Source organism: Protopterus annectens, chromosome 2.part0 (genome assembly GCF_019279795.1).
Source record: "Protopterus annectens isolate FY-2018-M chromosome 2.part0, PAN1.0, whole genome shotgun sequence".
Classification (NCBI taxonomy): domain Eukaryota; kingdom Metazoa; phylum Chordata; order Ceratodontiformes; family Protopteridae; genus Protopterus; species Protopterus annectens.
In genome coordinates, this window is record NC_056728.1 from 1,332,439,087 (window position 1) to 1,332,452,165 (window position 13,079).

The following is a 13,079-nucleotide window of genomic DNA, read 5'->3' on the forward strand; positions in this document are numbered from 1 at the left end:
CTCTTGAAGTAAGCTACATACATTGCTTTTAAGAGAGGTCTGTGGGTTAAGGTCATTTATCGATGCACAGTACAGAAGGTGAGATAGAAAAGGAAGTATTAGTGGTAGTGCACAGCTATGAGTAGTTCCTTGACTATGTCTGCAGTAAATTTGGGTAGAAACAAGCCAAAGGCCCATATAATGTATATTAAGAAACGTTTGTGCTGCTGCAACAATGGTTTCACAGTATACGTTTGCAAGAACTGTGACCTGTATGTGATCCCATGATTTAGGTTTTCTTCAGGGCCACCATCCTTGAAGAGGTTTTTTATTATGATACCATACAAGAAGTACAGCTGGGGACTTGCTCCTACCATTTGAAGTGGACAGGCTGGATTATGTAAGATGTGGTAGCATGTACTTATCATAAAGTTAGATTTTCATGATCTATGTCCCTCTACTTCATCACCCCCCCCTTACTCCTTTTGATCCCTACCACTTCCTCCCAGATTTATTCAACGTAATGAGAGGAGATTAGAAAATAGTGTTTGAGAGGTGTGTGTGTGTGTGTGTGTGTGTGTGTGTGTGTGTGTGTGTGATGTATGTTAATATACAAACTCACGCGCACACACACCTGTGTGTATACATCTTTGCACGCACATGCATGTATATAAATATTACTTGGGATTCTGAGCAAGCAGAAAGCAGACTTGATCTGCAGAGGAGTGGGAGTGAGGTGCATTGTGTAAGCAAGAGGGAGGAGGAACTTGCCTTCTTGGGAAAGCCTGTTAATTTTGCATTGCTGTCTGGGGTGACCAGTCCTGTTGTTTGAATTGAATGAATGTGGATTGTGAAGATGTAATGTTATGGTAAGTACAACATTTTGTTTTTGTATTACTCCCTTTTTAAAAATTGACTTCTGTACTGTGATCTGGCCTGCCTCAAACTAGATCACGATGACTCGGGAATCCTTTATTTTTTAGTGAGTTTAGAAGCGGGCATTCTTTACATGTAGTTGTAACAAAGCTGCTAGATACTCACCTCCATGTCACAGTGTTATATATGCTAGATATAACACTGTGACATGGAGATGAGTATGTGCTAGATATAACACTGTGACATGGAGGTGCGTATGTGCTAGATATAACACTGTGACATGGAGGTGAGTATGTGCTAGATATAACACTGTGACATGGAGGTGAGTATGTGCTAGATATAACACTGTGACATGGAGGTGCTTATGTGCTAGATATAACACTGTGACATGGAGGTGCTTATGTGCTAGATATAACACTGTGACATGGAGGTGAGTATGTGCTAGATATAACACTGTGACATGGAGGTGGGTATGTGCTATGCTGTTATGAATGTTTCCGTGCCAAAAGTGTACCCCACTGCTGGAGTAAAGAATTCACCCTTCTCCCCAACTCAGGATGTGAGGAATAGGTACACGGCACCTTGATAACCAAACACCTGTACACTGATGTTCCTTTAGAACCAGAGAATGGAATTGCAACAATAAGGAGCAGTTCTCTACAGCTCCATCTCTGGTACTTGTGCTAGCTTTGTATCTTAGTATTTTATTATGATAGTACTGCTGCCTCACTAATAAAAATACACAAGGCTTCCTTATTTGAGACTTAGAATTATATGGGAGGTGGTTCTTGTGGTGATGAAAAATAAGAAATGGTCACATTTGGCCAAGGCCTCTGTTTGACAGTGATGTTGGGATACTTTCAGCAAGCCAAGCAAGAAAAATTACTAAACTATAGTCTCTGATTCAGGCAAACTGAACTAAAGTTCTTTGTTGGGAGCATTTTTCTCTGTTGCCTTTCCATTAATTTTCTTTTGCTAATGCATTAAATAGGTTCAGTTAGTGCAACCTCTGATGTATTTTACTCCCTCACCAAATTGGTATCACAGGAATAATGGCTATCGAAGAATCATGACCATCTTGTTTCCAGACTCGTAATTTCACCAGATAATGTGCCCAGACAGGTAAAATAAGTTAAAATATTCCCCTTTGCTTTGATTATTTCCCCACTGTAAGGTATCACTTAAAAGCAACTGTCAAACTGTGAAGACCATGTTGCTTAATGTCGCTTCCCAATTTTTTTTTTTACTGTTTCATTAGCACTGTATAGTTAATACAGCCTTTGCAGCAGTCTTACTGACCCCAGTTGAGTGGCTGAGAAAAGCCCTTGTTCATATTGAAGATGATGTTGCTGTGTGATTCTTTCTCAGGCCAGTTTTTATTCCCACCTGTGCCATCATATTCACTTTGCTGAACCCTAATAGAGTCCCTACCAGTGCTCTGCAATCCAACATTTGGTATTGGCATTTGTTTTGTCAAAGCTGGTTGAACATGTGCTTTGTAAGTTGTTCTACATGGTAGACCACACTGTCTGATGTTTGAGTAAAAATGTAATGTCTTTTGGCTTTTCCCGATTAGGGGTCGCCACAGAGGAACTCTGTCCACTAATGATTGGCAGTGGATTTCTACGGTGCCGAGTTGCCAGCCCGACACCCAACCTTCAAAGAGGGCACATCCATTCACGCATGCACCTACCTGCATGTCATTAAACGTCACTCGACCACGGGCAGGACATGCAGACTCCACACAGAAGGTGCTCCAGCCGAGAATCGAACCAGAGAACCTCTTGCTGTGAGGCGACAATGCTAACCGCTGTACCAAGAGTGAAGTTTTTTCTGATGATGGTATCAGATTTATAATTCGATTCAAGAGCCAACACTGGGGCTTATTTTTGCATCTCCTCTTATGTGCTTCAGTTACCAATTATTTCAGTTTTTCATGTTCCTACCTCACTGTCAAAATGCAGTTCTACATTATTTATGCAACTCTGCTTTGAGCTGGTTCATAGTGCTCTTATTGTATTCAGGTAGGGTTTAAATCGGCTCTGCTTTGAGCTGGTTCATAGTGGTCTTACTGTATTTGGGTATGGTTTGAGTAGTACTTGGGGTACAGGCATTCTTGTTTGAATGTATCTTGGAACTCCGTGTACATCTGTGACTGTGTTTAACTCTGAGACGTTTGTCACCAGTCTGTATTAAGTGCATTGTGTATCCGCTGCTGCAGCCTGTGCATACTATACTTTTTGTGTATGTTTTATTACTGTGTTGGTGGGTTTAATGTCAAAAGAAATGTGGAGCATCCATTAAGGCACTGACATCCTCTGGGGAGTGTGTGTATCCTGGTGGGGCTGTGTTACTTTCATGGTATGTAGTGCTGTTGATGTAGATTGTCTTCTCAGGACAGGAAAGTAATATATTTGTCCTTGTCTTTATGCTGTATATTGATGTGCACTTTATTCACTGATAAAGTAGAATAGCTTTAACTGTGTGCAGTTGGGGTTCAAGCAGGAATAGCAGCATACTGTCTCTTGCCATCTAGTGAATAAGAAATTAAAATTCTGAAAAAGTTTAAGTAAATGAAAGTAAAACCTTTGTCTGTTTGTAGCAGGTCTGCATATAGACCCATGAACTTTTCTCCAGGCAAATATGTCCGTCTACCTTCATGTGAGAGTCGGCCAGTTTTTCCAGGAGTTTCCTGTGCACAGCAAATACCAGGTGAATATATGATGAATAATAAAATTGCATATTTTTGTTCTGATGGTCTTCAAATAGAGTCTGTCAGAACACCAAAAAATTAAAATAGCAAACGCTCACATGAGCGAATGAATTCAAAATCGCTATTGTGGGGGGCTGCACCCCCCATACCCTCCGCTAAATATATATTCCTACTCCGAGATTGCACTGCAGTGAGGAAAGGGCAAATATTCTGATCTTCACTGTACTGTGATCCCAAAAAAATCAACATAGACTTCCTAATTATTCGCTCATGTGAGCATTCGCTATTTTGATTTTTTGGCGTTCTAAAGTAGACACTTTAAAAATAACTTTCAAACTTGGTGTTTTCCTTTTTCAGTTAAAATTCTTTTAAATGCTGATTTTGAACAGAGACAAACACATTTCAGAGTTTTGAGTACACAGTATGTGTTTATCATTTGTATTTGAATGGGCTGCCTCGGGTAAATATATATTTTCTTTTGGTTCCTGGCACTTAATCTTTGACTATAATCTCCTCCTCCTCTTTCTCATGTCTCAGGCTTGCTATCAAGCAAATTGCAGGCAGTAAAGAGATGCATCCTCTAGAGCAGATAGGACAGGAGGAATGTATGTAGGTTCTGGAAAATCTTTCAGTAACAATTTGTAGTATGTTTTGAGGGACTGAGAAACCTCGGCTTTCTCCCACTGAAAACACTGGGACATTCTAGCAATAGTTTCAGTGAAAGAAAAACCCCCACAGGGGAAAAATTCAGAAAGTGAGCCTGAACATCAGACTCTGAATCAGAAATCTGGCAGCTGAACCCAGAATCCGTTCCTGCGTCCTCCTGTTCAGATTCTGACTCATGAATCTCTTCAGGAAAGGATGCATCCCTCTTTATTTTACCGGAAACTACTATACATGAAAGATCAATAGCTTGAATCCAACCCCGAGTCAGTCCCAGTAAACTACTCCTATCCAAAGAAGTTTGTGGAGGAGATGCATACTTACTTTTCTGTCTCTTATTGACAGAAAAAAATGTGCCAGCACTGTTGGCTAATGACAACCACTGCTTCTCCTTGAGTGGACACAGCATTCTGGCATAAGGAAACCTTGCTGTTTTCTCTCCCAGGACCAGCAAGAGTGGTTCTCCTTTTCCAACCCAGGAGACCCCAACAGCTACAGAGGATGTGGCTAACCACTGGACCGTAGTGACTGTAGGTGCTACACCAGATGGATCCAGAGTATGAGGATGAGTGGTCTGAAGTACAACAAATGGCCACCGCAAAGTCACCCACCTGTGACTGAGGCAAATTATTAGCCTGCTGTGGTGGCAAAGGCTATTTGCTTAACTTTTTTTTTTTGTATGTGTGTGGCTGGAAGAAGGACCGATCTTGGGAGGGACACTGTTCCATGGTCAAGCTGAAAATAGTGCCACTGTGCTGGGGAAAATGAGCAACTGTGCCAGTAAAACTACAGTCCACAGTCCTTTTTTCTTTAAAAAAACAAAAAAAAAAAACTTTCAAACACTGTAGCAGGCCTACAGTGCGTTAAAATTAACACAATTTCTCTGCAAAAAATATTGCATCAGATAACACTACTTTACAACTGACAGAAACATGTGCTCTGTTTAAAAGTACATTATAGTCTTTTGAATGTAATAAACACAACCCTCCTAAATTTAAAATAACTTTCCTAAAGATGAAAAAAAAAAAAACATTTTTTTCCCCCAAAGTGAACTTACCTGCTTAGCTAAGGGGAAAGCACAAGCCTTCCATCGATACTCAAAATCCTCAGAGGAGCGTATTCATCGGCAGAAGTAAAGCTGTGAAGCGCTTCAAGCCGAAATTTCTCTTTTAGTCAGCTCAACTTGAGCTGCTCGGCAGTCTTAGGTGTGTAAATGGCACCCTGAAGCTTTGGAAGCTGGCCAGCTGTTGTATCCTTGGTAGGATAACCCATATGTCTAAGGCTGCTGCAGCAGTGATAAATATGAAGAACATCCTGTGCTTAATACAGTTATTTCCACTGCAGTTATTCCAGTGTAGTCTTGGTCAGTTAGGGTGTCTTGAAGGGATTATGGTTAAAAAAAATTTTAAAAAGTAAGAGCAAGACTGTTTCTTCCCCTAGTCACGATTTTTTGTTCAAACCATCATTGTTTGAAAAACTTGGCTTAAAAAAAACTGTAAAATGCACTTAGAAATGCCATAGTTTCTTGGGACCCCAGTACCCCAGCTTAATGCACTTATTTGCACCCCTGTTGTTAAAGCGTGGTATTGCTCACTTGGGTAGTGTTACATGGATTCACTGAAAGCCAAAGATAGAAACTAAAACTGAATTTCTTCCCTTGGATACGAGTGTTGTTTAGGCCATTACTAACCAAATAAAAACGAGCATCATCTTGCCCATTTAAATCCATTTGTATCAGTAATGCATATTTAAAGATGTGTAGAAGCAGCAAACTCCAATGGCATAGTGATAAAATCCTGACTTATGGTCCAGATGCTCCAAGTTTGATTAGTGGCTTTGGGTGCCTGATGGAGCTGGCCAGGGAGAATAGGAGTGTGGGCTGTTGCTGGATACCCATCCTATGAGGAGAGATGAGGCAATGGGCTGCCATTTAGGTGGCACGTATGGGAAGCAGTAGATGTTGCACCCAATAAGCACAACACTGTGAGCACATGCTACCCTTTGTTCAAATGCATGTAGCCATGTGAACATGTTGGGGAAGAGAAGAGAGACTTTGCAACAGGCATCGCAAAGTGTTACTCAAGGAGAGCTGCACTGAGTGAAGGGGAAGTGTGTAGTCTGTCCTGCACCACTCCCAGTCAGTATTGGGTAATGAATGGGCTTATTGGGCTACCTGGCTAGGAATGAATGGCTGTAAGGCTGTCATCAAGCCCAGGGATTCCTGGCTGTTGCTCATAGAACAAGTGGGGACAGTAAGATGCAGGATAGGGCTGACCCTATGAAAGGGGAACAGTGTGTGTTGAAGAAATACTAGTATTGCTTACAGGAAGTTCATAACTCACATTGTTGTGACATGTTTTCTTTATCCCAGTCTGTTAATTGACAGTTCAGTGGTTTGGGCAGGAAATTGCAAGTGTACTAATTAAAAAAAAAAAAAGAAAGTCAGCCAGGAGAACACTAACCAAAGAAATTTATTAGATCCAGCAAAGTAAGAAGTCAACCAAACAATACAGTAACCTTAAACACTTTCATCCTGGTGCAGTGGGACTTCATCATACTGAACACACTAGTTCCAAATCTTTTAAAAGTTGTAATTGTGTGGGATATTAAAATTCAAAAAGAAAGCAAACTGGTTAGGGACAGAATGGGTTATGAAGCAGGCAACACTTGTCCATCTCCCTATACTAACAACCATACTAAGAAACATTCCTTTACTGACATCCATTGACTATCTGTAGACCTTCAGTGAGAATGAGAGCACGAGTAATTATGTACAGCATGGCCCATGATATCCCTTTAGATCCCTCCACTCCTCAGATCTGAAAGATTAAAAAAACAGGGAAAAGGGGGAACAGAATTTATTCAGGAGGAAGTATAAGCATGGAGAGCAACACAAGATTTGAATTATCAACAGGTAGACAAGGAGTGTGTGAGGAACGAGGTACAGAAGATAGAAAATGTGTCTGGTACTTAATGATCGTTGTGATTTTAAAGTTTTCAGCTGTAGTGATGTTGATATTGATCATGAATGGGCCGATTTATTTCAAAAGGCCCTTGCCTTTGTACCTGCCAGAAGAGTTACGATTAGTAATGTGTTAACTGATCTGAAATTATTTATTAGGAAACTTGACCTATTTGACCTATGTATGTGTTTTACTAAGTGAGTAACTGAACCTAATTCCCCCTTGGGATGTGTTAAGCTAAGTATTTTAACTGTCCATTGCATCTCATGATAGTTCTTTGAAAAAATTTTTGAACAAGATATTAGAAAGATTTGACACAACAGGGTTAGGTCATACAATAGTCAATTTATTGTGAACAGTCGACAACTTAGACTTATGAAGCCAGATAAGAGTAGGGGCCTAGTTGTGATGAATACCAATGATTAGATTGAAAAGATGTTATGTATATTGTTTAGTGACACTTATGAGAAAGTTTCTATCGACCAAAGAAATATAGTATACCAAAAAGTTGACAGATTTTTTATTACAGGGGCAGGTCACCAAACAATGCTTTAAGAGTTGTGTGCCCCAGAACACCCACCATTTTTGGGATTCTAATGAGTTTGGACGATCCCCCTTTGCATCCCATAATGCATGCAGAATCATCCAAAACTTTTACCGTGGCCAGATTTTTAGATTTCAAACTCAAGGAGGTTGTGAGTGTAATTCAGTACGTGTACAAAGATTTGTGTGAATTTTGACAAAGATACATGAAACCTTGTTCAAAGAAGGCATCATTTTTGTAGCCATAGACTTAAAAGATCTATTTTCAGTTATTCCTCATGGGCTAAGGATCGAATAGTTTTATGAATATTTACGTGGAAATGGTCAACTGGAACATAGTACATTTATGTTCTTGAGAAATTATGTGCTCTGTATCTTTAAGAAGTTTGTCAAGACTGTATGTGCACATATAAAATCCCAGACACATGCACTCCATAGAGCCATTTTGTAAGAGCAGTCACAGTGATAACATGCATGAACGCAGTTGTTAGCTTGTATACAAGTTAGTCAGTAACCTTAAATAATAGTGTGTTTGTATAAAATAAAGCTGCTTGAACAGAACCCATGAAGACTCTTCTATTGTATCCAGAATGGGAGAGCGACATGGTGTCAGAACTGGGATAGAAGAGAAAAGGATCCGGAGCCATGAGGTGCAGAGACAGTGAAGGTAAAAATAACAGAAATGAGGACAAAAAGAGACGGAAAATAATCAAGGTAATGAGAAGTAACACGAATTGTTGACTTAATAGAAAAGACAAAAAGGGGAATTACAAGGGCACAAACCGCACTATTAAGCAAGCGGAAGGCACAGAGAGTTTAACTAGAAGAAAATGTTTAAAATAAACGTATTTGATGGAACAATTAACAGTAAAGCTAAACAAGTATGTTTAAAGATGAAACAAGCATGTATAAAACAATACATGTGTGTTTCAAGCAAAACTGGGCATGTTTTAGAGTAAAACGAGTACAAGAAAAGTACATTGGGCATAAAAAGGGCTTAAACAAGCAAAACGAATATAAGGGCAAAAAGGGCATATTAAGCAGAAATAAAGCAAGGAGACTGCATGTGTTTTGTTATAACTACAACTTTGTATTGTATCAAGAGCATAACTAAAGTTATTCAAATTATCTCAGTGTGTAAAAGTGCTTACAGGGTGTGCTTATTACTGTGCCTGTATTTTGAAAAGTTTACTGTGTGCAAAGTGCAACTATTTCATGAAATACAGTCAAAGTGTAGCCATTTTGAAACGTTTCTTGTGCTGGATGTGTCTGTTTGCAAAGTGCCACCATTACAGTGTGTTTCTTGCACTGTAGAGAATTACCTAGCAAGGTACAGTCATTTTGTGGACATTTCAGTGTGCAGTGTGCAGTTATTCGCAAAGTGCAATTACTTGAAAAGATATTGAGGTAAAGAGATGTCCTATTTATCTGCATTATGCAGTTATTTGATATTTTCCTTACACTGATAAAGAGGCGATTTCTTGCAAAAGACGGCATGACAAAAGTATTAAAGTGACTGACAGTTATTCATTAGCATCGTAAATTTGTTTGAGATGTTTCTTAAAATGATGATAAATGACTTTCGCAAAATGATAAATTACTTTAGCATTTAGTCTTCCAAGCAATATTACAAAAGTATTGAATTGCTTGAGAAGTTTATTTCCCAAAGTCCAGTTATTCAGCTGTACAATGTGTTGATCTATTAGCATTATTTTAAAAAACCCAAAAGGCATAAATTCAGAAGCATAAAGGCATTGGACAAAGTTAGAAATACTGGCATAAGTTTCTGGCATTTGTGTATGTTTGTGCTTATTTGCAAAACCCATCACAGGTATATGTTAATGTGGCAGACGGATTTCAAAAGCCTCTACCATTTGTATTTGATCAGAATATTACAGAAAATTGGAGAATAGTTGATTAACAGTACAATATTTTTATATAAGCAGCTTATGCAGATAGAGATGCACGCACCAGTAATTTTGCTAAACCTAGGTAGGTCAGAGGCCATAGAAAGAGAGCATTCATTTGCGTATGCACCTGCAGTATATGAGGGAGAAGGTGAAACCAGTCATATTGTTATGCAAGCTGAATCAAGGGAATACCCCAAGTGTTTGAAACGCCAATTCAGAGAAATGTGTAACTGAGCTAAATTGTGTCAGTTTGGTGACTTAAAAGATGAGCTGCTAAAGGACAGGCTTGTGTGTCATACTAACAATACTGCTGTGAGAAAGGTTTTACTTTGTGACTGTGATTTAACATTGAGCAAAGTCAGAGATTTGTCAAATCCATGAGTTGACAGAAAAACACAAAAGTATGCTTGCGAGTGACAAGAGTATGGTTTTAGTTGGCTCTAGAGCAAATGTAGACAGCATGCAACGCGTAGAAAGCAAAAGCAGGCCCAAGCACGTGGCAGCTACTGGGTTTCCTAGGAAGGATGCACAGCTTTCCAGCAAATTCTAATAAGGGAGCAAGTTCCAGCTCAGTGCAGTACAAGCATGAATCAGCAAAACCCAAGTCCAACTTTAACTGTCGCAGTTGTGGTGCAACTCTAAAAGAGAGAAGTGCTTAGTATTTGATCAGCAATGTGATGAGTGTAAAAAATGGAACCACTTCAAAAGTTTTGTAAATCGAGCAAGCCTCACACAGTCGTAGAGAAAGGTCACACGAAAAAGCAAGTTGCTCAAGTAGAGTGAAAGCAGTTGGCTTTCTATGTAGATGGTGTAGCTGTGCTTGATGAATGAGTTGATGCAGTGAATTTATTAGCACGGAGCAAAGTATTTTGTACTGTCCGGAATAATAGAAGATCCACAGAGCCTAAAGTAGACACTGGGTCAAAGTGTATAATTTTGTATCAGCAGACACGTTTGCTAAAGTGAGAATTAATGAACAACTCAATGTAGCCAGTAGTGCGAGACAAGAAATTCAAACCGAAGGTTCAGTGATGCTTTCATGTTATTTGGCCAAGAACTGTTACAACTTGTTCTATGTAGTTAGAAGGCCAATGCAATTTTTACTGAGTCTCAGATAGTTTAAGAATGAATCTGTTTTCTTTTGCTAAAGAATTTCATTGTGCAAATGCATTTCCATGTTCTAATTTTTCAGAAGCCATTTTCTCAGAATATGCTGATGTTTTTGATGACAAGTTAGGCAAACTTCCAGTTATGTATTCCATGTAGTTAGACCCAGAGGTCACTCCAATAGTCAGACCAGCAAGAAGTGCTCCTGTAACTATGCAGAATAGAGTTAAAGCTCAGTTGGATAAAATGGTACAGCAAGGTGTGATTTGTCTAGTCACTGAACCAACTAAATGGGTGTCGTCCATGGTAGCAGCCCACAAAAAAGACTCAAACGAAATCAGAATATGTATTGACCCAAGAGATCTGAATTGAAATTGAAGAGACTGTATCATCCAATACGTACAGTCGAAGAAGTTGCTGCTGTATTACTGAATGCTACTGTTTTCTGTCTTGGATGCAAACAGTTGATTTTGGCAAGTGATGCTTGATCACAAATCTTCATTTCTAACTACTTTTGGTACTCCATTTGGCAGATGCAGATTCCTAAGGATGCCATTTGGAATACATTTTGCAAATGAAATGTGTGTGCAATGGAGCACAATTTTTTCGGGTTTTCTTTGTGCCATGATAGTAGATGATTTATTGATTGGAGGCAATGGTGAAGCACAACATGACAAAAACCTAAAGGAAGTTCTAGACAGAGCACATGCAGTAAACTTGAAGCTCATTCTCTGAAGTGTAAATTTAGGCTTCCAGAAGTTACCTACATTGGTCATTTGTTCACAAGTACAGGCTTGAGACCAGATCTGACCATGCAAACCACTATTGTTGGAATGTCAGCACCAGATAATGTACAAGCTCTACAATGTTTTCTAGGCATGGTCAACTATTTAGGCAAGTTTATACCAGACTTCAATGAGTTGACAGCACCTTTGAGAGAGAATGTACAAAAATGTTGCATGGTCATGGTTGAAACAGCACCAGATGGCATTTGAAGACCTTGAGCAGAAAATTGCCACCCCACCTACATTAAGATACTGTGATGTGAACAAACCAGTTACTCTTTCCTGTCATGCTTCAAAATGTAGTCTTGGTGCAGTCATACTTAGGGGGCAGACCAGTAGCCTATGCATCTAGAACACTTACCCAAACTGAGAATGCAATATGCTTAAATTGCAAAAAAAACTTTGGCAATAGTATTTGCATGTTCAAAGTTTCATGATTATATTTATGGTCGAGCTGTTCAGATAGAAACTGACCACCACCCTCTAGTTACTATTTTAAAGAAGCCTATGCATACAGCACCAGCTAGATTACAGAGAATGATGCTCAAATTGCAAAACTACAATTTCAAATTGGTATCCACAAAAGGCAGATTGTTTTATCTGGCTGATACCTTATCCAGATCACCCAGAAATATGATGGAACAGCTTAATGCAGAGAATTTTGACCTTGATGTGATGGCAGTGTGTAATTTTTCCTACCACTAGGCTTGATAAAGTTATGAGATCACACAAAGACTGAACTAGTTCCTTCATTACTTAGACATTGATAAAGTACTTCTTGTTCAGTATGCGGTAGTACTAGACCACATTTGCAGAGAGAACAACTTCAGCTAAGTCCAGTTCCTGAACTACCTTGGTCAATCATTGCAACTGATATCTCTGAGTGCAACAGTCAACACTATTTGGTTTTGGTAGACTGTTTTTCAAATTGGTTTGAGATTGATGTACTACCTAATCTCACTTCCACTACTGTTCTCAAGTTAAAACGTCATTTCTCATTTCATGGTAGTCCACACACAGTTCTTTCTGACAATGTTACTCAATTTACTAGCCAGTTTCAGAAATTTGCAAAAGAATGGGACTTTGTGCATGTCACCAGTAGTCCTGAAAATCCTCAGTCCAATGGTCTAGATGAACATGCAGTTTGTTTGTGTCTTTCGTTTTTTCCCGGTTAGGGGTTGCCACAGCGGAACTCCGGTCTGCTAATGATTGGCAGTAGATTTTTACGTGCTGGTCAGCGGAACACTGGTCCGTTAATGATTGGCAGTAGATTTTTACGTGCTGGCTTGCCGGGCCTAACGCACAACCTTCACGCATGTCACCACACAGAAGACGCTCTAACTGAGAATCGAACGGGCAACGTCTAACTGTGAGGCGACAACGCTACCACAGAACCACCACCGCAATACAGAGTGCAAATGAATGGTCAAAGCGTGACAATACCGATGTGTTCTTGCATTTGCTTAATCTCAGAAATGTACCCCGTGATATTCTTGGCTCACCTACTCTGACTGCTTTCCAGGCAAACAAGAACTACGCT

General features: G+C 39.5%; 1 protein-coding gene across 1 annotated transcript in view; it reads left to right on the top strand.

The window, feature by feature from the left end:
- Positions 1-13,079, top strand: part of TOPAZ1 (testis and ovary specific TOPAZ 1) — a 1,272,938-nt gene that overhangs the window by 50,215 nt on the left and 1,209,644 nt on the right. Inside the window, exon 4 of the mRNA XM_044060400.1 lies at positions 3,458-3,567. Within this exon, the coding sequence (XP_043916335.1) occupies positions 3,458-3,567 (110 nt within the window). The remainder of the gene's footprint in view (positions 1-3,457; positions 3,568-13,079) is intronic.